This window comes from Sminthopsis crassicaudata, chromosome 1 (assembly GCF_048593235.1).
Source record: "Sminthopsis crassicaudata isolate SCR6 chromosome 1, ASM4859323v1, whole genome shotgun sequence".
Classification (NCBI taxonomy): Eukaryota; Metazoa; Chordata; class Mammalia; order Dasyuromorphia; family Dasyuridae; genus Sminthopsis; species Sminthopsis crassicaudata.
In genome coordinates, this window is record NC_133617.1 from 742,000,995 (window position 1) to 742,028,426 (window position 27,432).

General features: G+C 43.1%; 1 protein-coding gene across 6 annotated transcripts in view; it reads left to right on the top strand.

The window, feature by feature from the left end:
- Window positions 1–27,432, top strand: part of PDE1C (phosphodiesterase 1C) — a 404,822-nt gene that overhangs the window by 14,312 nt on the left and 363,078 nt on the right. For 2 of the 6 annotated variants that reach the window (XM_074284353.1, XM_074284352.1), the window contains exon 1: window positions 11,399–11,546. The exons of 1 other annotated variant lie outside the window; for it this stretch is intronic. In XM_074284353.1, coding sequence (XP_074140454.1) covers window positions 11,462–11,546 — 85 coding nt within the window. In that variant the 5' untranslated portion in view covers window positions 11,399–11,461. Of the gene's footprint in view, window positions 1–11,326; window positions 11,547–27,432 lie in introns of those variants that run through there. 3 more of the 6 variants (XM_074284349.1, XM_074284350.1, XM_074284347.1) reach the window with 2 other exon arrangements.

Consider the following 27,432-nt stretch of genomic DNA (forward strand, 5'->3'; position numbering starts at 1 on the left):
TGCAAATGGAAATTATTCACTCCTGGAGATCTCAAGAAACAATAAAACAAAATGAAAAAAAAAATAGAAGAAAAAGTGAAATATCTCATCAGAAAAGCAGATGACTTGGAAAATAGATGAAGAAGACATATTTTAAGAATTGCTGGGTTGCCTGGAAACCATGATAAAAAAAAGCTTAGCCATCATATTTTTTATTTTTTTATTGAAGCTTTTTATTTTCAAAACATTTGCAATGATAAATTTTAATATTGACTCTTGAAAAGCCTTGTGTTCCAATTTTTCCCCTTTCCCCCCATCCCTTCCCCTAGATTTCAAGCAATCCAATATATGTTAAACAAAGTAAAATATATGTAAATCCCATATAGGCATAAATATTTATACAATTATCATGCTGCAAAACAAAAATTGGATCAAAAAGAAAAAAATGAGAAAGACAATAAAATTCAAGCAAATAACAACAAAAGAAGTGAAAATGCTATATTGTGATCCACACTCAGTCCTCTCTCTGGATGCAGATGACTCTCTCTATCACAAGATCACTGGAGCTGGCCTAAATCATTTCATTGTTGAGAAGAGCCATGTCCATCAGAATTGGTCATCGTATAATCTTCTTGTTGCCAGGTACAATGATCTCCTGGTTCTGCTCATTTCACTCAGCATCAGTTCATGTAAGTCCCTCCAGGCCTTTCTGAACTCATGCTGCTGACCATTTCTTACAGAACAATAATATTCCATAATTCCATATACCAAAACTCATAACTTATTCAGTCATTCTTCAACTGATGGGTGTCCACTCATTTTCCAGTTTTTTGCCATTACAAAAAGCTAGCCATAATATTTCAAGAAAATTTAAAGGAACCTGTCCAAATTGAAAAGAAACTGCCAATCACCTTCTGAAAGAGATCCTTAAATGAAAATTCCCAGGAATATTATAGCAAAATTTAAAAACTCTCAGGTCAAGGAGAAAGTATTGCAAGCAGCCAAAAAGAACCAATTTAAATATCATTAAGCCATGGTAAAGCTAACACAAGATTTAAAAACTTTCAGTTTAAAGGAGCCGAAGATTTGGAATATGATTTTCCAAAAGGAAAAGGAGGTAGGATTATAACCCAGTATAATACCCAGCAAAACTGAGCATAATCCTTCAAGGGAAAAATGGATATTTAATGAAATATAGAACTTTCAAGCATTTCTGATGAAAAGATTAGAGTTAAATCTGACATTCAAACATAAGACTCAAAAGAAGTATAAAAAGATAAACATGAAGGAGAAATCATAATGGCTTAATAGGTTAAACTACTTCTATTCCTATAGGAGATTATGATACATGTAATTCCAATTATTTTTCTCATTAGGGCACTTATAATCTACAGAGACTGAGACCAGGGGTATGAGTCAATTATATTGGAATAATCTCAAAAAATGAAGGATAAGAAAGAGGTGTACACTGGGAGAATAGGGAAAGTTTAGATAGAATGGGGAGAATGAGATCCTCATAAAATAGGAGCATAAGGAAGAACTTTTATGGTGGAAGAGAAAATTGATGTTGGTTGTTGTGGGCAATGCTTAAACCTCATTCTCATTATAATTGATTCCAAGAGGGAAGAATCAAAATCAATCTATTTATCGATCATTTGATCCGTCTATTGATCCTTCTATCCATCTCTCTCTCTCTCTCTCTCTCTCTCTCTCTCTCTCTCTCTCTCTCTCTCTCTCTCTCTCTATATATATATATATATATATATATATATATATATATACATACATATACACATATTAAATTGTTATAGAAATTTATCTTACCTAACAAGGAAATCACAAGCAAATAAGAAAAATGAAAGAGGCATGAGAAAAGTGGGAGTGGATTAAGGAGAACAGTGAATAGAAGCAAAACAGGCTTTTGAGGAGGGATAAGATAAAAAGAAAGAAAAAGGAAAAATAGAAAAAAATGGGATGGAGGGAAATACACAACAATCATAATAAATAAATGGTATTAGCTCACCATAGAATGGAAGCAGATAGCAGAATGAATTATAAAATAGAATCTTTAACAATATATTGTTTAAAAGATATATACTTAAAACAGAAAGACACAGAGTAGAATAAGAGGTTGGAGCAGAATTTGTTATGCATTATCTGAAGTAAAAAAGATAGGAATAGCAATCATAATTTTAGACAAAGCAAAAGCAAAAATAGACCTAATTAAAAGAGATAATCATGGAAATTACATTTTGATGAAAGGTACCATAGACAACGAAGTAATATCAAAAAATTTTATAACAAGTTTTTCTGTTAAAGACCTCATCTCTCAAATATATAGGGAACCAAGTCAATTTTTTAGCTATCTATAGTCATATGAAAAATCCTCTAAATCACTAATCACTAGAGAAATACAAATTAAAAATAACTTTAGGTACCATTTTATATCTATTAGAAATGAGCAACTCTTTCTGTGGTGACAAAGAATTAGAAATTGAGGAGACAGATCAATTGGAAAATGGCTGAACAAGATTGGGCATATGATTGTGATGGAATACTGCTGTGCTATAAAAATGATGAGAGGGATGATTTTAGAAAAACATGGTAAGATCTATATGAATTTATGCAAAGGGAGTAAGCAAAACCAGGAAATCATTGCATAAAATAACAGCAATATTGTAATGATGGTCTAGTGTGAAAAACGTATCTACTCTGATCAATACAATGATCCAAGACAATTCCAAAGGACTGATGTTAAAAAAAAAATTGCTATCTACCTCCAGAGAAAGAACTGATGAATTTTGAGTGCAAATTGAAGCATATTCTCTGTCTCTGTCTGTCTGTCTGTCTGTCTCTCTCTCTCCCTTCTTTCTTCCCTTCCTCCTTCCTCCCCCCTTTCTGTCCTTCCCTGCCTCTCTCCCTCCCCCCAACCTCCCTTGTAGTATGTCTTGCATGACTTCATATGTGTAATTGAGATCATTGTCGGGAAGGGTAAACAAGAAGGGAGAATGTGGAAATCAAAATTTTAAAAAGAATGTTAAATAAATATATAATTTTTAAAAAGTCATAGAGATGGGGTTCAGAATGTTGAATTTTTTGGGAAAAGGAGTCCATTTTAGCTAGAAGGCAGTGACAGAGTGGAGGAATATGAACTAAACCTAGAAAAGTAGGACCAAAGTTACATCATGAAGTTTTGAAATGTTAGGGTACAGAGTTTGCCTTTTATGCTAGAGGCAATAGGAATCTATTGATGATTTTTTTTAACCATAGTGTGCCATGGTCAAACCTCCTTTTTAATTAACTGCCAAAAATACTTTTCTAATGTTTAGGAATGACAAGTCTCTCTTTTACTGAGACACCTTTTGTGGATGCCCTAGTATAAAAGTCCCTTCAGATTTAAGAACTCTCATCAATAGAATGAAAAACACTTTTAGATAGATGGGAATTTGGTTTTTTTTGACTATCTTTATCAATTGCAAGTGTTTTATTTTTTCCCAATGGTGAGAGAAGGGGAAGGGATTACCAAAAGGAAAAAAAGAAAAGAGGGTCATCAAAACATTTTTAAAAATACAAAGAAGAGAACAGAATGGAAGCCAGAGGAAGATGCAGACAAATAGGATATATTGGAAAATTATACATTGAATTCATTATTCAATGAAGAAATGCAAATGTGTGTCTATAACCTAAGTTCATAGTTTCATATTCAATATTTTATTTGCTATATATGGAAATTCTGGTGTCTGTTGAGAAAAATAAATAAGGAAATAGATAAATGAAAGTATTTTCATCTGTTTAAAACTTTTTTCAGTGACTTGAATTGAAGGCATAGCTGAAATGCTGGAGGAATTTGTAGATGTTACAAAGATGCAAAGGAGAATGAAATTGGATGAGAGAATCAGGATCCAAAACCTAAATCAATATACATTTAACAAGGGCTTATTATGTGTCAGGTACTGTGTGAGGTACTGGGGATATAGAGACTAAAATAAAATAAATAATCCCTATCCTCGAAGAACTTACGTCCTACTTGGGGATACAGTCTATAATCAGATCAGTAGATACAAATTACACACAAATAATTTTAGGAGGGAATTGCTGGAGAGAGGCAAGGTCAGCAAAAGCCTCCCTTAGGAGGTGGTACCTTAGCTATACTTTGAAGAAAGCTGGGGATCCTAAGTGGCAAGGGAGAGGGGGGAGGACTCCCCAGAACTGGGGGATAATATCATGCAAGATCATGACTGACTAGCATGATAATCTAGATTGATTAGGTGAAATTTGATAGAGACAAATATTAAGTCCACACTTGGATTCAAGTAACTCCACAGTTACTTAGGAATGACCAGACAATAGTTCCCATGACAAAGGTCATGGTTTAGGGGGAACAGCCAGTGCAAAGGCAAGGAAATGGGTAATAGAGGGTCATGTGTGAGATTTACCTTCTTAGGTAGCTTTGGGCCCTAGGGGGATGCTCCTGATCTCAATTTCAGTTTCTTTTCACATCCTAGATTACAGCTGCTGATAGGATGCTGCTGGGGCATCTTGGGATGTAACCCACAAGGCAAGGGATGTGGATGAAGTTTAACTATGTTGGATTCCCACCCCATTGTCCTAAGTCACTGGGGAACCTGAGGTTGTTATTGACCTGGGAGAGCTGAGGCTCTAAAAGAGCTCTGATTCCTCTCTCAGAACATCCTTGGTTCCTGGGAAATCTCCAGCTGGTAGGTGTCTGCTCAGAGTAGAAAGCGTGAAAGGCATTAATGAGATTTGAGTTAAAGACCTTTATCTTAGGAATTGAAAAGTCCCTTTGTTCTTAAGCTGGATAAAATTCTCTCTGTGTGTGATTTATTCATATTTTCCTAGAAATGAGAAAAAAAATCAATAAAAGGATTTTGCCCTTCCTACGCTTTCTATCTAAACATCTATAGGGAAATGGAGCCAGTAGGGGAAGCTCTTAGTGACAGTTCTTGGGCTTTGGACTAACTGATCCATAGGCTGACTTTACTGTTTGGTTTGGACTTTCCCCTCTTCCTACCTAATTTTCTACAATTAGCACTGGGGAAGTCCCTCTCTCCATTCAAGGACCAATTTAGTTGACAACTCCTTTTGGAAGCCTTCCCAGCTTTCCTTCTCCTCCAGAGAAAGTGATGATGTCTCTCCTCAAAGGCCTCAGAGCTTTTGGCCTGGTCTTTTACTTTGGGCTTATCTTTCATTCTCTACTATTAAAGTGTTCTTTTTAAAAGATCTTTTGATTTTGCATAGCCAGGATTTCTTTATGCATTCTTTCCTTTGCCAGAGATCCATCCCTTATAATAAAAAAAATTTAAAGGAGAAAACAATTCAGTAAGAGCAATTAATATCTTAAGAAAATCTGACCACAAATACAATATTTTCCACCTATGGACTCTCGCTTCTGCAAAGGCGTACCAGAAGTGTTTTCACATGTGCATTCTTTGAGACCTTAATTGTTCTTTCTTAGCATCCATCTTTGATTGTTTTGTGTTTCTGCCAGAGTATTCATCTATGTGTCTTTGCAATCCAACATTCAATAAGGATTTATGAACCCCTTCTGTGTGCTGGATACTAGTACACTGATGCTGGGCATACAAAACCAAAACTGTGAAACATTTCTTATTCCCGAGAAACTTCCTATATAATGGAGGAACTGGTATTTACATGTGAATATAGAATATAAATATAAAGTGAAAAAATACAAACATTAAATGGAATTAAATACAAGGTAATTGAGAGAGCACTGGCTTTGGTGGAGAGCTGGAAAAGTAGGTGCAGAAGATGGAGCTCAAGCTGCTTCTTAAAGGAAGAGGAAGATTCTGAGGGAAGTATAGAATGCATAATGTTTAGAACAAAGCCTAGAACATAGTATATTTTAAATAAATGTTTGTTTTAATGAATTTTTGGGAGGGAACAAATTTGTCTTTTGAGTTGTTTAAATCTATGCACTGGGGGTGGCTAGGTGGTGCAGTGGATAGAGCACCAGTCCTGAATTCAGGAGGACGGGAGTTCAAATCTGGTCTCAGACACTTAACACTTCCTAGCTGTGTGACCCTGGGCAAGTCACTTAATCCCAGCCTCAGGGAAAAAAAAAGAATAAATCTATGCACTAATGGGTATAGTTATAACAAGGTTTATATTATTTTCACCGTTTAAGATGAAGTCAGAGTAACTCATTAAAAGATATTTTGTTAGCTTGGTTATTGATATAGTCAATTATGCTAATAGTTTTCCTAATATTGAACCAGCCCTGCATTCCTGGTATAAATCCTAGTTAGTCGTGATGTATTATCTTGGGGATGACTTTCTATAATCTCTTTGCTAATATTTTATTTAAGATTTTTGTATCAATATTTGTTAGGAAACATTGGCCTATACTTTTCTTTCTCTGTTTTCACCCTACCTGGTTTTGGTATTAGCACCATATCTGTGTCATAAAAAGAATTTGGGAGGACTCCTTCTTTCCCTAATTTTTTAAATAGTTTGCATAATATTGGAATTAATTGTTCTTTAAATGTTTGGTAGAATTCACATGTAAATCCATCTGGCCCTGGAGATTTTTTTCTTAGGGAGTTGATTAATTGCTTGTTCTATTTCTTTTTCTAAAATGGGATTATTTAAATAATTTATTTCCTCTTCTGTCAATCTGGGCAATCTATATCTTTATAGGTATTCTTCCATTTCACTTAGATTATCAAATTTATTGACATATAGTTAGGCAAAATAACTCCCGATTATTGCTCTAATTTCCTCTTCATTGTTGGAAAGTTCTCCCTTTTCATTTTTGAGACTAACAATTTGATTTTCTTCTTTCCTTTTTCTAAGTAAATTAACTACAGGTTTATCTATTTTGTTGTTTTTTTCATAAAACCAACTCTTAATTTGATTAATTCAATATTTTTCTTTCTTACTTTCAATTTTATGAATCTCCCCTTTTATTTTCAGAATTTCACATTTGGTATTTAACTGGGGTTTTCCTAGCTTTTTTAGCTGCAAGCCCAATTCATTAATCTTCTCTTTATTTTATACAAGTAAGCATCTAGAGATATGAAATTTCCCCTTATTACCACTTTGGCTGCATCTCACAAATTTTGGCATGTTGTCTCATTATTATCATTCTCTTGGATGAAATTATTTAGTGTGTCTATGATTTGTTGTTTCACCCATTTATTCTTTAGGATCAAAAACTGTTGGGAAAATTGGAAACTACTATGGCAGAAAGTAGACATTGATCCGCACCTAACACCGTATACCAAGATAAGCTCAGAATGGGTCCATGATCTAGACATAATGATATTATAAGCAAATTAGAAGAATATAGGACAGTTTATCTCTCAGATCTGTGGAGAAGGAAGAACTGGAGCTCATTATTGAACACAAAATAGATAATTTCTATTAAGTTAAAATGTTTTTGTACAAACAAAACTAATGGAGACAAAATTAGAAGGGAAGCAATAAATTGAGAAAACATTTTTACATTCAAAGATTCTGATAAAGGCCTTATTTCTAAATATATATAGGGAAATGACTCAAATTTATAAAAATTCAAGCCATTCTCCAATTGATAAATGGTCAAAGGATAAGGACAGACAATTTTTAGATGAAGAAATTGAAACCATTTCTAGTCACATGAAAATGTGTTCCAAATCATTATTGATCAGAGAAATGCAAATTAAGACAACTCATTATATACCTCTCAGATTGGCTAAGATCACAGGAAAAGATGTTGAAGGGGTAAGGGAAAACTGGGATGCCAATACATTTTTGGTGGAATTGTGAGCTGATCCAACCATTCTGGAGAGCAATTTGGAATTATGTTCAAAGGGTTATCAAACCATGCATACCCTTTGACCCAGCAGTGTTTCTACTGGGCTCATATCCCAAAGAGATCTTAAAAGAGGGAAAGGGACCCACATGTGCAAAAATGTTTTTGGCAGCCCTTTTTGTAGTGGCCAAACTGGAAATGGAATGGATGGGAGATAAGCTAAGAGTCTAGACAGTTTAATAGCTTTGGGTTTACAATCCCAAATTGTTCTCCAGAATAGTTGGACCAATGTAAGCTCCACCAACAGAGCATTCATGTCCCTATTTTTCCATAGCCCTCCCAGCATTGAGCATTTTTCTTTTTTTTCAACTTTGCCGTTAGACTGAAACCCCCTCATTTGACAGAGGAGAACATAGAGGCAAAGAAAGATGAGGTGACTTAATCACATAGGTGGGAAATGGTGAGGATCATGATCTTCATTGTTTTTTTAAATGTTATTTTTTTTCCAATTATATGTAAAGACAACTTTTAACAATGATTTTTTTAAATTAGATTTTGAATTCCAATTTTTTCTCTTTTCCTCCTCCCTACTCCCTAAGATAGTAAGAAATTTGATATTATTTATATGTGGGCAATTATGTAAAACATTTCCAGATTAATCAAGACCTTCATTGTGAGAATTCATGGATGTGGCTAATGCATGTCAACAGTAATGTCACATTTAAAGTGATAAATTCTTTTCAAACTAATATTTTGAAAAAAGGGAGATGGCATCGGAGGGGGTTCCCTCCTAGACAGGAGTGCCATCCATGCTCAATCACCTCAAACCAGTCACTTGTATCCAGTCTCTGGAAAGGCTGTCTTATCACTGGCTCCCTTCAGCTTCACATTTCTCAGAGATTAGTCAAGGAGAACCTTCTTGTCTTTTCTTGCTCTTGACCTAGAACTTGGCAACTTTATGTAGAAATAGCAATTCAGCTGTTCTTGGGGGAAGGGGGAAGTTTGGGAGAGCTGTTTTCCCTCTGAGGGAGCACACTTAACCAATCTGTAGGTGGGGAATATCTAAAGAGAGACTGGGAGGATGGGAGTGGGGGAAAGGAAAAGGGATTGAGAAGGGAAGAGGGAGAGTAGAGGAAGGAAGGGAGAGAGAGAGAGGAGAAAAAGAGAAAGAGAGAAGGGAGAGAGAGAAAAAGAGGGAGGGGAAGAAAGAGAGGAGGAAGGGGAGGAAATGGGGAGGGAGAAAAAAGGAGGATGGGAAGTAGGAGAGGAAGGGAAGGAGGAGGAGAAGGAGGGGAAGAATGATTCTGGAGAGGAACAGTATGAGCAGCTGAAAAAACTGTAATTTTTCAGGGAAGTTCTTTTCCACCAGTCTTTAGAGGGCAGTTAAATTACTTGCTGTTATTATTATTATTATAGATTGTGATTGGGGGGGAAGCTTTTTACTGGGGGTGATCATCTGCCCAGTTTTAATTCTACACTTTCATTTGGAAAGAGCCTTTTCAATTATGTTAAGAATTGCATTTTCTCCATGTTCTAAATAGGAGTCTGGAGATGAAGAGAGAATGTTCAGGTTCTTAATGCTGCTTCTTTTTTTTGGAGGTGTGATACTGGGACTAAAGTGATGGACACCCAGGCAGAAGGCCTAGCGCTCTGATCTCATATTCCCTTCCCAGGCACTTTTCCCTAGCTCCCCTTGGAGGCAGGTGGGGCTCCCAACTGGGCACAGTGTGTGTTTCTCTTTGCCCTTCTTCAGGATCCTCCTCCTCCTGACTGTTCTGCTCCTAGTTTGCATCCCTTTCAGTCGGACTGCTTCTGTAGCTTCCTCCACCCCACCTTAGCCATTCCCCGATTAATGGGCACCCCGCAATCATTTCTGTAGCCGCCTAAAGAATCTTCCTGTATCTGTTCTCTTCCTTTTCCTTTCCAGACATTGCCCTCCTTCAATTAGTTTCCAAATGTCTTCCTTTTACCGGCCCGGTCACTCTTGTGCTCAGAATCCGTCAGTGGCTCACTACTGTCCAGGAGAAAAATGCTGATTTCCTGGTCTCTGAGCACCCACAATGGTACAGGGACGGGTCCCTCAGACGTCTCCCCTTCACATTCTCCTTGATGTAGCCCAACAGAAACTGTTCTCGGTTCTCATCGGTACCTACCGGACTTCTTCTTTTCTTCAAGGTCTAGGCCAGGTTTTATGTTAACTCCCATGATCCCCCAAAGGTCGTTCCATCAGTTATTCAGTCAACAAGCCTTAAGCCTTTAGGTACCACGTATTGTGCTAAGGTTTTGGGGTTACTAAGAAGACAAAAGCAGGGTCTCTACCCTCAGAGAGTTAACTCTGGAGGAGACACTTAAATAACTAAACACACACAAAATGGATTGTACACAGGCTGCGGGGAAAGTAATTTGAGGGGATGCAGGGCCCGGAGCTGGGAAGAACTAGGTGTGAACCCCGCCGCTGACGTGAGCTCTGTGCCTCAGTTTTCTCATCTTAGAATGGGAACAAATATACTGAAGTATCAGGGGATATTGTGAGGACGTAATGAAAGAGTGCTTACTACTACTGTCCTTATGACGTAGCACTTCACAGTTTGCACCAAAAAGGCGGTGGGGATGATTTGTCATCTCATCTTTTGAAAGAGGAAGAGACACCAGGCTTCATTTCCCAGTTCCTACCTTAAGACCCAGCGTCCTCAAGTCTCAGTTTCAGAGCTATCAGAAACCTTAAGAGACTGTGGAAAAGACGCTATGATCCCATTATACAGATGGGGACAAAGGTTTAAAAGGGTCGAGGTTTACTTGCGCGCAGGGCCAGAGGGAGGACTTGAGCCCGGGGCTCTTTGCGCTCCGAGCCCGGGTCCTCCCCCCGAAGGACTCGCCCGGGGCCCTCCCGTTCCGCAGTGGTCTCGGAGGACCGCGCTTCCCGGGCACTTGCAGGGGCGCGCTGAGCCTGGCCTGGCGGGTGGCCGGGCCGAGGGCCGCCGGGCGCGGCGCTTCCCGGAGCGCTCGGACTACTTTTGTTGGCAGTAAACTTGGCCGGTTTCTCCCGGCGGGGGCCCGATTTCCCGCCAGCCGAGGTGCTTTTCGGGGGGAGCTCCCCGCCCGACCGCCTCCGAGCCTTGCGTTCACCTGCCCCTCCCCCCGCTGCCAGTTACAAACCCGCTTGAATGGGGGGGGGGCAGCGGCCGGCCCCTCTCGGGCCTCTGCACTGGGGTCCCCGGCGAGCACGGAGCGTGCGGGCCCTGGAGCGTAGGGTCCCACTCCCACTTTTTGCAGATAGGGACACTGAGGCCGGGCAGAGTCCGGAGATGTGGCCACAGGTAGTGAGGCGGCGGCGGCGGGAGGCCCCGGGGACCGCTGGGGGCTGCGCCCCGGGGCTGGCCGAGGCCGGGCGGGGCCGCCAGTGCGGGCCTGCCCCCGGGGCGCTCCTCCCCGCTCCGGGCCGCGCGGGGGAGGAGGCGCGGGGGCCGCGGGCGGCCGGGCTGCGCTGCGCTGCGCTGGCTCTGCCGCGGGGGCGCTGCCGGCTGCGCTGTCGCGGAGTGGGGTTGGGCAGGGCGCTGAGCTCCGCCGCCGCCGTCTCTCCCGCAGCGGACGATGCGCCCGGCCCGAGCTGCCGGCCAGCGCTGCCCCGGCCCGGCCCGCGCGCGCCGCTGAGCCCCGCCCGGGACCGAGCCCTCCCGCCGCAGCCCCGCTCCCCGGCCCGGCCGAGCCATGACGGAGGCGAGCAGCAGGAAGGAGGGCTTCAAGAAGTGCCGGAGCGCCACTTTCAGCATCGATGGCTACAGCTTCACCATCGGTGAGCCCCCGAACGCCGCCCTCCCCGGCCCCCTCCCTCCTCCCCCCGGACTTCTCCCGGCCCCTTCGCCAGAGGGCCCCGTCCCCGTCCCGGCCGGTGCGGGGCTGTCGCTCGGAGACCGCGTGCCGGGGACGCCGGGCGCGGGAACTTTGGCGGCCGGCGCGGGGGCGGCCGGGGATCGGGGGCCCCAGCTTCCAGGGCGTCCGCACGAGCCGGCTGCGACTTCGGGGCGCCGGGATGGGGCAGGGCAGTTTCCCGAACTCACCGGGCTCCCGGACCACGAGGTCGGGGAGAGCTCCGGGATCCGGCGTTATCGGGCAAGAAAGGAAGCTCGGAGAGAGGGAGGGAGAAAGGAGGAAAGAAAGAGAGAAAAAAGGAAGGAAGGAATAGGAGGGAAAGGATAAGGAAGGAAGAAAGATGAAAGAAAGGAAGGAAAGAAGAGAGAACAAGGCTGGGAAATTCTTTGGGGAGTTGCTATGTGGCTGAATGATAAATGACAACTCTTCGCACACCTTTTCCCTCCTACCTTCCCCTTCCTCCTGCTACTCTTTTCTGGTTATTCACAAATCTTGCAGCCCGGGAAACCCTCCCCCAAGGCTCCGGTTTATTTTAGGGAACAGGACCTGGGTGGGGGGAGTGGCCCACTCTTTCTGGGCGAGCACCAGGCTGGGGAAATCGGACAGGAGGGGGCTTCTTTGCCAGCTGGGCCCGTAGGCGCCCAGCCGGCTTGGACCTGCAGTTGTGTCTGTTCGGGAAGTGCCAGAAGTTGTTCAGTTATCTCTAGGAGGCGGAGAGAGGGGGATGATGGGGCCGGGAGGGATAATCCCCCTTACAATCGATGGGGAAGGGTTCCTTCCTGACAGCGCTGTGAGGAGGGCAGAGCCTGGGGGCGTCTGGGAGCGCTCCAGCTCAGGGCTCTCCTCAGTGGCCCCCCTTCTCGGACAGGTCAAGCTCACTGGCTGACTGAGTCTGAACTTGTTGCCCTCTCCGTGGGCTCTGGAACCTGAGGGTGAGGTCTCCGGGTTTCCTGGCAGCTCTTGGGAAGATTTTCCTTTTGCGGTTTGGTAGTTGGGAAACGTTTGTGTGCTTTGGATCCGCAGCCAGAAAGAAGGGACAGGTAGGGAGGGAGGCGGGGATGTTTCCTTAAATGTAGAATGCAGGGATTGGCCCGGATGAACCTGAAGAGCCTTTCCAGCTGGAAATCTCCAAGCCTCTGAGCATGAGCTGATTTCGGGTTCCCTCATTTTCCAAGCTTGAGCTCTGCTCTGGGTCATTTTTGTGTTTTCTAATGAAATGGTGCCGGATTTGGGGAGCCATGCCTTCAGTTTGGAATTGTTTCTCTACAAGGCCATTGCTCTGTCTTTATTTATTTATTTGTTTGTTTGTTTGTTTACTTATTTATTTATTTTTTAACCTTGGAAGTTGTGAACTTAATTATTTCATTGATATCTTTTGTTTTTTTTTACATCACTTCCATTTCCTAATATATGTTATCCCTCATAATGAAGAATAAAAAAGGAGAAACCCCCCCCCCCAGGTCATCAAAAGTAATCAGTAAATTGACCAAATCCAACAATATGTTCACTATGCTTTTCAATGAATGAACTTGAAAGTGTAATGTAAAAATTCAAATAGGGCAAGATGTGGAATCTTCAAATGGTTGTGGCTTTGTAAATCTGGATAAAATAATTGGGACCCCTTCCCCCATAACTTTTTGCCCAGATTTCCTCTTCTGTGAACATGTAATGATGTGGACCACATGTATTTTTACATAATGAAATGCAAAAGAATTATACACTCATATCTAAAGGAACCTGATTTCTTTTCTTTTCTTTAATAAATGAGGAAACTGAGGCTAGAGGATCTCAATGACTTCATGCTTTTCTTTTGATCTTTATTATTATTATTATTATTTCCTTTTTCTGAGGCTGGGGTTAAGTGACTTGCCCAGGGTCACACAGCTAGGAAGTGTTAAGTGTCTAAGACCAGATATGAACTTGGGTCCTCCTGAATTTAGGGCTGGTGCTCTATCCACTGCGCCACCTAACTACCCCCCTTTTTTTTTGTTTCTTAAGACAGTATTCTTTTCAGTGACAACAGCTGGTTATTTATCAAGAGTAGAGGAAGAAGAGAAAGAAGAAGAAGGCAGGTGAAAGGTGACAGGGAATCCTCATGCTGGAGGGATTCTAGTAATCAGATTAGACCAGCCTGAATCTGAAATCTGAATTCTAAATTTTCAAGACCTTTCTTCAAAAGCAGCCCAAAGATATGGCTTTCCCAAGATGATTCTAGGTCATCTTTTAAAGCACTCCACTCAATTTAGGTCAAAGCTTCTGGTTTTCTTGAATTAGTGCAGTAATGAAGCAAGGAGGGTACGGCTAGATTGATGAACAGTTGTGGATTTCTCAAAATTTTTCTCGGAGGGATCGTAGAGTTTCTCTGGTCCACTCAATCCCCTCATATTCTCCTTGAGGCAGGCAGAGGTCAGAGAGTTCAAGTCTTGCTCAAGGTCACACACAGCTGGTTAGTGCTCATTTCTCCTGACTCCTCGTCCAGTGTGCTTCTCCTTATGCCAGTCTGCCTCTCCTATATTAGGGACCTGTGATTTTTCTTCCTGGGATAAAGATTTCAACTAATCCAAGTAAAATTCACATAATGTTTTAAAGTTTGCAAGGTGTTTTATAGATCTTATTTCATTTTATCTTTATAACAACCCCAGGATGTAGGGACTATTATTATCCTCATTTTACTGATGAGGAAATCAAGGCACAGACTGTGTAAGTGACTTCCCCAGATCACAAAGCTAGTAAGTTACTGAGGCAGGATTTGAACTCAGGCTTCATCCTTAACTCCGGATCTAACACTATCCACTCTACCACCTCGTTTCCCCTGAGATGCTCTATAACCCAGATTCTTAAAGTTTGTGGTGTGACCCCAGATGAGATCTCATAAGTGAATGTGGGAGTCATAAACTTATGGTTTATCATCAGTAAATGTTTTATTTGTACATCTATTTTATATCTCTAAATATCCTGGGGTCAAGTAAAATTTTCTCGGGCAACAAAGGGATCGAGGATGGAAAAAGTTTAAGAAATTCAGGTCTATAGTTCAGTGTTGGAAAGTTGCTTGGAACTCAGAAGTGAAAGGGTTTGCTCCTGATCTGTAGTTGGTAAGCATCAGAGACACAGGCCGTGCCTTTCTGATTTCCAGTTCAGCCTTTCCTCTCTCTTGAAGAAGAGATAAAAATATAGTAAGATAATACTTGACATTCATTGCTTGGGAAACTACTTTTCTTCTGTCTAAAAGGAGCCAGAAATTCCAACATCCTTTTATGTGACTTAGGGACTCAGGGTCTTGGAGAGGCCCTGGGGGCATCAAACTGGGGGTGACCTGCTAGTTTTAAATAATCCTCAGGCAGCATTGCTACTGGACACTTGTAAAGTCCCAATAAAACCTGACCTCCTTTGAGGCTCATCGCCATGAGAGAGGGATTATTAGATCCTTTTACAGTTGAGGATACTGCAATCCACAGGGATTAAGTAAATTGCCCAACATCACACATTTAAGGTCAGAAGAGATCTTTAAAACCAACTCTTTGAAACTCAGCCCCAAACTTATCCATTGGGGGGGGGGGACCCAAGTTAAGACTGGCTTCAGGAGTCTTTCTGACAAAAGATTATCTGGGGATGGGCCAAAAGAAGCTTTTTATAGAAAGGCAGGGGACAGGCGGGTCCAGTTTCCAAATGAAGGCGGCTTTGGGGGTGCTAAAATGGTATTTGGCCACCTGGTTTGTAGGCCCATATGTTTCCTCAGTCAATCATCCAACTGGTCGATCCATCTGTACCCATTTATTAGGTCCCGGATATTGCAGCAGGGCTTGGGGGTCCAAAGCCAAGCTCAGTGGAGGGGCTCTCTCTGCCTCATCCCAGCATTTTGCCCACTTGGTCCTGGTTGGTCAGTGAGGCAGCAGTTGGGCTCCTCCTGGGCCCAGTTTAGAAAGGACACTAAAAAGCCTGAAAGCCACCCGGCTGGGGAAGGGCTTTGAGCCTCTGTCTCCCGGGAGCCACTGAAGGAATGGAGGACGTTTGCCCTGGGGAGGGGAGGCTCTTTGTGGGGACATCTCTGTTCACATATTTGAAGGCTTGTCTTGGGGAAGAGGAACCGGGTTCTGTTGGGCCCCAGGAGTAGAACAAGGTGAAGGGGGGTGGCTGCCAGGAGGCCCATTGAAGTTTGGTTTTAGGAGAAATCTCTTAATAATGAGAAATGCTTCCTAAGAGTGGGTTCTGCCTCCTGGGAAGGTTTTAATGGGAGGCAGAATGACCACTGCTTATGGAGACTCTATTTTAAGAATGATTTAGATGAGAAGAGATCCCTCCCAACTCTAAAACCTGCCTAGTCCCAGGTCACTCTGCTCAGTCCTGCCTCAGTGTTGCAGTCCACAAAATGGATGGATTGCCAAGAAAGGTTCAGAGGATTAATTAGCCAACAGGGAGAAAACGTCAGATACGAAAAGTACTGAGTTTGGTAAGGAATCAAATGTTCTGTCCCCCTGCAAATTTATTGGATTGTGATCATAGAACATAATTATAACGATGAGAATCCAGCAGGGCCCTTATGTGGGAGTTCATTTGTAATTCAACTCTGGGGAGGCTGGGGCCTTGTTTTTTAATGAGGCAGGTTAGGGGGGGTGTCCAGGTTATGGAAAATATAATTCATCACCTCAGGAGAGCGTTTCTAACGTGGTCCACCCCCCATGGAGCGCTTAGAAACAGAACCAAGTTTGAGGAGCAGGAGCCTGTGGCTTTCCAACTCTGGAAGAGAAAGGGAGGGCGGTAAAATGAAGGCAAAACTGGTTTGGGAATCACAGTCTTGGGTTTGAACCCACCTCGGAGGCTGTGGACGAATCACTTTATTCAACTATTATGTGAGCAAGTTGGATTAAATGGTCTCTGAGGGATTTCCTAACTTTTTATCTGTGAGCCATTGAGATATTTTTTTTCTGCTAAATCACCAGTGGTGTTCCACTGCGGTGGGTTCTCTCCCTTCCACTCCACCCCTTGGTGTCACCTAAGCAGGTACCAGGTAACTAGGAGGAAGCTGAGAAGGTTTCCAGTGCTGAGTTTGGGGCTTCTGGCACATGGTTTCCTCCATCTGTCTTAGGTTTCTATCACCCCCGCCTTGCCTCAGTGGGCTGGCCTTGCAACTGAAGTCATTGTCTCAGCAGGAAGCAGCCCAGGATCACTGGAACAGAGGGTCCCTGAGTTAGACTGCAGGTGTTTGGGGTCCAACACTCAGTTGCAGATGGGAAATGAGTCTGGCAGAGGTTGACTTAGCCCTAGAGGGCTTAGCACAGAGCCTAGCACACAGTAGGTGCTTAATAAAAGCTTATCGAGTAAGTGACCTTCCTAAAGATCAGGGGCAGAGTTAGGTTTTGGACCACAGGGGCAGAGTTAGAACCTCTGGGCCCAAGCCCAGGGCGTGTGTAGCAAGGACATTTTCTTCTAGGTTATTTTAGAGAAGAAGGAAGTGTTTTGGAAAATCTTGAGCCCGGGCTGCACTGGTGTTGCTAACAGAGGGAGGCATTTACTGTAGCAACCATGGTGGCGGGGTTCCCCTGATCCTCCTTGTGCCCTGGAAGGAGAAAAACAAGGTGCCCCGTGACAGCAGGCTGAAGCCCAGGGGACCTGGGGGTGGAAGAGTCTGAGCCCCAGCCCCGGCCTGCAGGGAGCAGCTGGTGGCTGGGGGACCGGGAGTTCTGCTTAGGGGGATGACCCAGACTGAAAGATCGGGGTGGGCTTGAAGAATTTCTTTGGGGGGAGTGGGGAGAAAACAGAGTATTAGCAATAATAACAATAGGAAATAAAGGTGGGCACGGAATTTGAGATTTGACTAGCACAGGGAACTTCCAGGTGGAACTCCCTCCACCAAAGCAAGTTGACTCCTTCTAGGCAAATTAAGAGCCTTGAAGGTTGCCAAGAACATGAGGAAGTTGTGGCTTGCCTGGGGTCCAAATAACCATGAGAATAATAATGCCATTAAGAATAATGATGAAGCTGACTGACACTTCCATGCATCTTTAAATTTTTGCAGAGCATTTTTACACACATTATGATATTTAAAGTTTGAACCAACCGGTGAAGTGGGGGGCAGTTATTACCCTCATTTTACAAATGTGGAAACTGAGGCTCAGACTTGAAATGACTTGCTCAGCTTCACATAGTCAGAAATGATCTAAGATAGGAATAAAACTCAGGCATTCCGGCTCGACATCTGTATCTATTATGATGTGCTCCCTGGTCATTCATCCATGCATTCATTCAACAATCATTTGTTAAACACCCAACATGCGCTTACACAGGACATGTTTTGGGGCAGCTGCCCATGCTGTGCTTTATAGAGTTCCTGATATTGCAGCAATAAGGACTTACCCCTTTTTTCTTTCTTGAGCAGAGTCCTCTCAAACATCTCTCATTTTCAGGATGCTAATGACATAGCTCACCGTTTTCTGATTCTCTCCCTCCCTCTCTCCCTTCCCTCCCTCCTTTCTTCTTTCTCTCCTTTTCTCCTTCCCTCCCTCCCTCTTTCCTTCCCTCCCTCCTTCCCTCCTTTCCTCCTTTCCTTCCTTCCTTCTTTCCTGCCTCCCTCCCTCCTTTCCTTTCTTCCCTCTCTCCTTCCCTCCCTCCTGGAAATTTAATCAGTACATTAGCTGGCACAGTAGGTACTTAATAAGTGTTTATTGCTTGTTGAGTGAATCTGACAATTTATACAATGTTCCCCAGCCCTGGTCCCTCAGCTCTTCTAGGCCAAGCTAGTTGAGCTTTAAGGCTTGACAAGCATTTTCATTCATTCAAGCCCCCCACACCCCAGTGAGTAAATGCTCCTTAGAAGATCAGCCTCACTGAACAGTGAAGAAGCTGAGGTTCAACAAAGCTGAATGCTTTGGCCAGGACTGCCCAGCCAGGAAGCATGACTAGAAATCAAGGACCCTTAGTGGATCTGTTAAGGCAGAGATTCCTCTTGTGTGGGCATTGGGAGGCACGGCCGTTTGGCTGAAGTCTCTTCCCATGCTCAGATATTTCTCTGTCTTCCTGGCTTCAAGACCAAAGTCTTGAAAAGGCTCTCCTGGTCCTCCCATAATGCCTTGCCATATAGTGCTAAAGGGCCCCTCAAGTAATGTGCTTCCATGGGTGGCTCGGAGGGAGGTAGCAGTTCTCCAACTAGAGAGACAGGGTCATTTCTTGTCTCATCTGGATGAGAGAGCGTGGCTCCATGATAAAGCCTTCCCACGGGAGTGTTGGGAGAACTGAGAAATTAAGCCATGATCCATGACCAAGGCTTGAGATAGAAGTTGCTCCTATTTCCATGGTTCGGGGATCTCCTTGAGACTCCCTCTGACCACACAGATCATGAGTCATTCTTTGTGTTTTCCCAGCCAGAAAAGATTTAAATTAAAAAATGGAATCCAGATTTAGGCCAGTCCTAATAGTCTCGTGGTGAAGAGTGCCACCTACACCCAGAGAGGGACTGTGGGGACTGAGTGTGGATCCCAACACAGCATTTCCACTTTTTTGTTGTTGTCTGTTTGCATTTTATTTTCTTTCTCATTTTTCTTTTTTTGATCTGATTTTTCTTGTGCGGCAAGATAATTGCATAAATATGCATGCATCTATTGGATTTAACATATATTTTAAAACACATTTAACATATATTGGATTACTTGCCACCCAGGGGAAGAGGGAAAAATTTGGAACACAAGGTTTTGTGAGGGTCAGTGTTGAAAAATTATCCATGCACAGCTTTAATTAAAAAAAAAAAATTGAATCCCAAACCAAATAAGTGATTATTTATTTGCTAGGACAGAAAAAGAGGATTGGTACATGGAACTGTGGTTATGGGCAGCTTACTTTAATTTTTTTTAACAACACATTCAACTTGTAACTTTCAAAGCGATCCTGTGGGTGTGTGATTACTTTTGCTTGCCCTTTGCGTATGTGCAATAAAAAAGCTTCAGTGATATCCTTTTCTCTTTCTTTCTTTCCTTTGGCTACCTTAGCACCTTCTCCACAGCTTAAAGTATCAGGAAATTAATTTGTAATCAGCTTGAAAAGTCAGATTGCAAAAGCATGTTGTTATTTTATTTTATTTTTTAAATACACATTTCTTTATGAATCGTGTTAAGGGAGAAAAAGCTTCAGTGATATCCTTTTCTTTTTCTTTCTTTCCTTTGGCTACCTTAGCCCCAAATTTAGCTCTCTCTGCCTCTATTTCACTTATAGAAAATGTTCATTTCCATCACCTGCTGGAGATGATGTCCTGATGGAGTAACTTCAGGAATTGATTGTTCAGCTGTCCTTGATAACTTGTATCCCAGTAAGAATTAAGTAAATGTTTATTCTCTGTAGTATTTAGAGATTCGGTGCAAGATTGTAGCAATAAGTTAGTACTCTGTTGCCTCCACTTTCTCACCTCCCATTCACTTTCCATCCCTTGCAGTGGAGTTTTTACCATCTGCAGAAAGTGTTCTCTCCAAGGTCCCTGTTTCCATGCACCCAGTGGCCTTTTCATAACCCCCACCCTTTCCATCCCCCTGAGTGGTCTGTGAGCTGATGGAGCTCTCCTCTTCCTGGATATTCTCTCCTCTCTGGGATTCTGATTATGATAATTGGCCCTTTCTTCCTCTGTTTCCCTTGTCAGGTCACCATCCATCGTTTGCTCCCTCTTTGTACATATACCCCAGAGATCCGGCCCCGGCTCTCTTTGTTTTCTCATTACCTCCCATGGGTCCAACTAACGTCTCTGTGCAGGTGACTCTGAGATGCACAGATGCACAGCTTTCTCTCTCACCTGCGCTTTAGGTCAACTTGTTGGGCATTCCTTCGCTAGCTCAAACTCAACACGCCAAAATTAATTATTTTAACTCCTTTCTCTTTGTTTTCCTACATCTTGTCAAGAGCCTCATCTTTTGACAAGTAGGAATCATCATCTTTTACTCTCTCGCTCATTTTCTTTCCTTCCCCATTTCAATCTGGTACCAGCCTTTTCCCATTCCATCACCATTTCTCTTCTCACCTCTTCCCTTTTCCCTGTGCATCACTCTCCTAGTTCAGTTCTTCCTTCCTTCTCACCTGGATTATTTTAGTAGTTCTTAAACTGAGCCTTGCAATCAGTCTTTCCTCTCTCAAACAATATGAAATTGATATTTTTTAAAAGAGCACACATGTCATTTTTCTGATCAAGAAACTTTAGTGACTCTTGCCTCTAAGACAACATTTAGTCTTCTCTGGCATTTCAAGCCCCTCACAATATACCTTTGCTCCAAGACAATCCCAATAAACTTTGGATAGCAAACATCCTCTGCAGCCCAAAAAAAACTATGGAGATTGAATGTAAATCAACACATTGTATGTTCACTTCTTTTTTTGTTTTGTTTTTCCTCCTCTCCTATAGTTTTTCTCTTTTGCTCTGATTTTTCTCTCTTAACATGATTCATAAAGAAATGTGTTTAAAAAATAAAATAAAATAAAATAACAACATGCCTTTGCAATCTGATTTTTCAAGCTGATTATAAATTAATTTCCTGACACTTCAAGCTGTGGAGAAGGTGCTAACTATACTATATGAATGGTATACTATACTATATATAGTAGACAAATCTCTATATCTCTACATATCTGTGTATAGTTCCTAAGTCTGTCTGTCCGTCTGTCTTTCCCTCCCTCCAATCCTATATCAGTGAATGGACTTTCTTTCTTTTTTTTATTGTAGCTTTTTATTTACGAGATATATGCATGGGTAATTTTTCTGCATTGACAATTGCAAAACCTTTTGTTCCAATTTTTCCCCTCCTTCCCCCCCCCAAAAAAAAGGCAGGTTGACCAATACATGTTAAATATGTTAAAGTATAAGTTAAATACAATATATGTATACATGTCCAAACAGTTGTTTTGCTGAACAAAAAGAATCAGACTTTGAAATACTGCACAATTAGCCTGTGAAGGAAATCCAAAATGCAGGCGGACAAAACTAGAGGGATTGGGAATTCTAAGTAGTGGTTCATAGTTGTCTCCCAGAGTTCTTTCCCTGGGTGTAGCTGGTTCAGTTCATTACTGCTCTATTGGAGCTGATTTGGTTCATCTCATTGTTGGAGAGGGCCACATCCATCAGAATTGATCCTCATACAGTGTTGTTGTTGAAGTATACAATGATCTCCTGGTCCTGCTCATTTCCCTCAGCATCAGTTGATGTAAGTCTCTCCAGGCCTTTCTGAAATCATCCTGCTGGTCATTTCTTACAGAACAATAATATTCCATAATTGAATGGGCTTTCTTAACTGGGAGCTCCCTATATCAATGAAATCTCTAGTCTCTTGTCTCTTTCCCACTCATACACCCTATGTTCTATCCAAGTTGATTTACTCACTCCTCAATGCACGACATTCCATTTCCCATCACTTCCCCTTTGCTTAGGGGTTCGACTCTCCATGGCCCCGTTTTAGTTTTCTTGGCAAAGATACCAGTGCAGTTTGCCATTTCCTTCTCTAGCTCACTTTACAGATGGGAAACTGAAGCCAAAAAGGTTAAATGACTTACTCAGAGTCACATAGCTAATAGACATCTCAGGCTGAACTTGAACTCCGGTTTTCCTGACTCTAGACCTGGCTCTCCATCAACAGGGCTGTCTGCCTGCCTCCAGACCTTCCCACCTGCCTGGAGTACCTTCTCACTTCTGGTCCTTCAGACAATTAAACTGTCCACGACATTTATTAAGAACCTTCTGTGTGCCAGGTGCTTGGTGCCCAAATAAGAAGTGAGATAGACTTTGCCATTGAGGACCATAGAGTCTCAAATGCTTGGAAACTCTATTCCTTTCACAGTCAACTCGGGAACTTCTTCCTACAATAGTATGTTCAGATTTCCCTCTCTCTGCCCCTCTTCTGCCCCTATCCTCCCCTCCTTGTGAGAGAGATAGGAGCTAGATGATACCAGGCTTGGGTTCAAATCCTACCTCATACATTTAGTAACTGGGTGACCATATTACTTTACAGGAAGTCCCTTTTTTAGTGCCCCTGGCATTGCTTTGTATTTATTTTGCCATTATATCCACATCACATCATTATATTATGTTATGTTATAATACTATATTATATTGACTTAATATTAGTACCTCTGTTTCCCCCAGCAAAGTGCAAACTCCTTGAAGCCAAAGGCTATTATTTTCATCTTACATGTGTAGACCCAGGACCTTGCATTGTTCTAACTACTGATCTCTCCCTGGCTTCCTTTAAGTCCTAGTTAAAATCTCATTTTCTATAGGAAGCCTTTCCTAATCCTCCTTAATTCCATTATCTTCCCTCTTTTGACCACTTCAGTTGTTTACTTTGTATGTACTTGTTTGCAAGTTGTTTCCCCTAGTAGGTTTTAAACTTCTTGAGGACAGAAACTTGCATTTGCCTCTTTTTGTATCCCCAGCACTCAGGACAGTTCCTAGCACACAGTAGGTACTTAATAAATGATTATTGAATTAAACTGTTTGTATGAAATAAATATTGAAAGAAACTGGACCTTCTCATAGGAAGGACCTTATCATCCATAGGGAACCACTTTTTCTCAAGATGTTGATGCTAGAAGTGAGCACCACTGATGAGCAGACACGTCCTTCTTTTATTTTCTGATGGACGTGACCGGTGAGAGGTTCAATGGAGGGAAGAAACCTTTAGTTGAAAGATTTTGCCATATGCCGAGGAGATTCCTTGTTGGATAGAGTTTTTACTTTTATTATGACCAGGGCTTAACTTGAATTTTTTAAAGGGCAATAAACAGTAAACACAGTGGAATCTTGAACTCTATACATTTAAGGCAATTATGTAACTGGGAAGAGAGGAACTGCTGTAGGAAATAATTTGTAAAATTTCCCTTCTGATTTTTAAATCACAGATTTTTCAAAATCAACTCATCACGGAGCATTTATTTATTTATTTTTCTTTTATAAAACTTTTTCTTTTTTAAACATGTGCATGGATAGTTTTTAACATTCATCCTTGCAAAACCTTTTGTTCCCCAAATTTTTCCCTCCATTCTCCCCCATTTCCTCCCTAGACAGCAAATAATCCAATATAGATTAAACATGCACAATTCTTCTATATGTATTTCCACAATTGTCATGTTGCACAAGAAAAATCAGATCAAAAAGGAAAAAAATAAGAAAGAAAATAAAAAAGGAGCAAACAACAACAAAAAAAGTAAAACTACTATGTTGTTATCCATACTCTGTTCCCATAGTCCCCTCTCTGGGTGCAGATGGCTCTCTCCATCACAAGTCTATTGGAACTAACCCGAATCACCTGCTGTTGAAAAGAGCCACATCATGGAGCATTTATTAATATTAACATAAAGCATTTACATCATGATTTAAGGCTTGCAAAATTCTATGCATATACTATCTTACTTGATTCATTAGGAACAGTGTTCCAGGCACTGTGCTCAGGTTTAGGGATAGACAGGCAAAAGCAGGCCCTGTCTTCAAGGAGCTCCTATTCCATCCAGTGGGGATAGAAACAGGGATAGAAAAGAGACGTAAAAAGTAGATACAAAGAGCTTCAGGCACTAGTGGGAGTGGGGCGGGAGGCAGCTCTCTGTTCAACATGGCACTCTGTTGCCCAGTACGTGCATTTGTACATATATCCATACATATATATATATGGCGTGTGCTCTATAGTATATATGGTTGTTGAGAAGAAAGTACTTTATAATCCAAACAGCATAAATAGAAATTATTTTTGTTATAATCTAAAATCTTTTCCACTTTTAAAAAACATGTTAAAATATTTGGATTCATTTTATCTGACCAATCATACCTTTACTTAGGCAAAGAGTAGGATTATTTGTAATTAATTGAATACGTGCCTGCTGATGAAGGCAGATTGGAAAAGGTGTGGAGGGGCAGACACCCAGGCGTGCCAGAGGCGAGCACCAAGGCATGTTGGAGGGCGGACACCCAGGCGTGCCAGAGAGTGGGCACCAAGGCCTGCTGGCAGCAACAAATTTAAACCTAGCTTGGAAAGAATGACATGATTAATTGTGTGTTAGCTGCAGGTTACACGTGGTTTCGTGCCTCTAAGCCTTCAGCGCCTTCAGGAATGGGATTCAGTCTCAAGGACTTGTCTTATTTTGCTGTCACCCAGGCAGGGAAGCCTCTGGGAAATCCCAGGAGCCTCCTGAATGGAGTCCTGGCTGGACCTAGAGTTCTGAGTACCTGTGAGAAGAGACAAACCCTGGCTCCAGGCTCTAAGGTGGCAGAAACTAATGGGACAGAAACTGCAGAAAGCACGAAGAACTCTCAGGAACCCTGAACAAATGGGGGCATTTCACTTCCTTTCTGGCAAGGCCCTCCCCCTCCCCCAGGTGCCTCTGCCACCCTCCTCCTCTCCCTCCCCAACAGGGCGCCTCCCTCTGATGCTCCCCTGACATCGGGCTTGTTGGCCTCCGATCTTCTCCCCCGGCACATATGGAGCTTTTCCAGGAGAACAGGTGCTCTTCTTGCCTGTCTGTGCCCCTGTGCTTGGTGTAATGCTGGCAATGATAAGTACTTATAAACAATACTCCATAACTGATGGTATTGCCCAAAGGACCAGGAGCCCCCTTGAAAGGGAAATAAATTTGGGCTGGTTAAAGGGCCTCCCCATTCCTTCTGTGTGTCTGTCACCTCTGGACTGAGCTTGTGGTAACGGCCCGAGAGGGATCCCTCACCCGCAGACTCACACCGCTGGAATAACTCATTGAACTGGCGAAGGGCAAGGTCCTGGTCATTCCCTCCTTGGTCCCTGACTGCACCTGTAGCTCCAGGGGCACCACACACATACACACTCACACACAACCACATACACTCTCTCTCTCTCTGTCTCTGTCTCTGTCTGTCTGTCTGTCTGTCTGTCTCTCTCTCTCTCTCTCTCTTTCTCTCTGTCTCTTCTCTCTCTCTCTCTCTCTCTCTCTCTTCTCTCTCTCTCTCTCTCTCTCTCTCTGTCTCTCTCTCTCTCTCTCTGTCTCTCTCTCTGTCTCTCTCTCTCTGTCTCTCTGTCTCTCTCTCTCTGTGTCTCTCTTTCTCTCTGTGTCTCTCCTTCTCTCTGTCTCTCTTTGTCTCTGTCTATCTCTCTTTTTCTCTCTGTCTCTCTGTCTGTCTCTGTCTCTCTGTGTCTCTCTTTCTCTTTCCAAGAACTGGCTCCAGGAATTCATCTTTCTCATCTGAAGCTCTAACACCCGATTTTGGCACCCTGAGGCTCCTGGCCAGCCTCCCCGAGCCTAGCACTGCCCAAGAGCTCTTCCTGGACTCTGAGATGCTCTTCTTTCCTCCTGGCCTGGACATTCCTTTCCCCCCTAGAAGGCTAACTCCCTAAACTTGTTAGGGAGCACAGCCGAGGTTCCCACTGCCGCTATTTCCCTCTTTTCTCTAGAAGATCAAATTCTTGGGGGGCAGCAGTGGACTCCTCCAGCCCTGAAATCAGGAGGACCTGAGTTCAAATCCTGCCTCAGACACTTAACACTTTCCAGTTATGTGACCCTGGGCAAGTCACTTAACCCCCAATTGCCTCAGCAAAAAAGATCAAATTCTTGCAGTTTGTCAGATGTAGATTCCTCCGGGTGCCCAGGCCCCTCAGTAGTGTCTGCATTTCCAGAGTCACTTGGGCTTGTTTTGTAGGATCTGGAAGCCGCCTGACAGGGCATCCAGCCCAGTCCTCTGGAGCAGGGAAGTTTGGGGTGAGAAAGCTGCTCATTTCAAGAAGTTTCTTCACAGATCCACCCCCCTTCCCCAGGGACTCTAGCCTCCATTTCAGATCCCCACTCCCCCATCTCCCATCATTTAGTCCAGGAAATCTTGATTTTTCATTCAGTTCCCTGCATGGGATAGTTTGGCTTCTTAATTTATGTTAATATTATTTCCAACTAGGATCAAATCACTGTCCATTAATTTCTGCTTCCCAGCATCCACTGCTCTTTCCTCTAAATACAGAAAAACATTTTCAAATCGAGCTATTTTTTGATAATTGGATTGTTTTAGCAGGGTCGGGGGCCTTCTGTTAGTTGCCAATGCCCAATGCCATTACCAGTGTGCTAACGGCCTCTTCTCACGGGAGCCTCCTAATTGGCCTCCTGGGCTCCAGACTCTCTAGCCCCATCCTCCCACTGAGGAAAAGAGTCTTCCTGAGAAACGGGTCTCACTGCAGGACCTCCAGAACTTTTAGAAAAAATACAGGCTCTTCAGGCTGGCATTTGAAGCCCACCAGCGCCCAATCGTCCCCTTCCTTCCCAGCTTTATTCTCAGTTCTCCCCCCATGGCTTCTGTGTTCCAGCCAAACTGGACTGTCCTTTTCACAAACTCTGCAACTCAGCATCCCTTTTCCCACCTCCGCACCTTTGGCTGGCTGCTTCCCCTGCCTGCAATGCACCCCCTCCCTTACCTCTGCCCCATAATCCCCGTCCTGCTTTGGGCCCCATCTCCCCCTTGAAGCCTCCTCACCCCCCCCCCCCCGGGGTGTGATCTATCCCTTGTCTTAGTTTTCGAAGGGACCAGTGACTGATTCATAGCTCCACTTTCCTGTGCGTGGACTGGACTTGGTTAAGGCAGAGCTGCACAAAGTCATCCTGAGTCCTGGACAGGAGTCAAGATGGCGGCCACGGCCCAGGGTGTGGGGAGGACCTTGGCACCCTCATGGCCGACCACGCTCTGAGTCTTGCAGCACCTGCCTCGGCCACTGGGGTGAGTTGTTCTCACGCCCCTTCTACTGTGGGAATCTTCCCTTTCCTGGGGCCGACTTCCAGGCTCACGTATGGTTACAGCCCTGTGGGTTCCCCTGAACCAGGTTCAGGGTGCAAACCTGGGTGTGGCTTCTTGG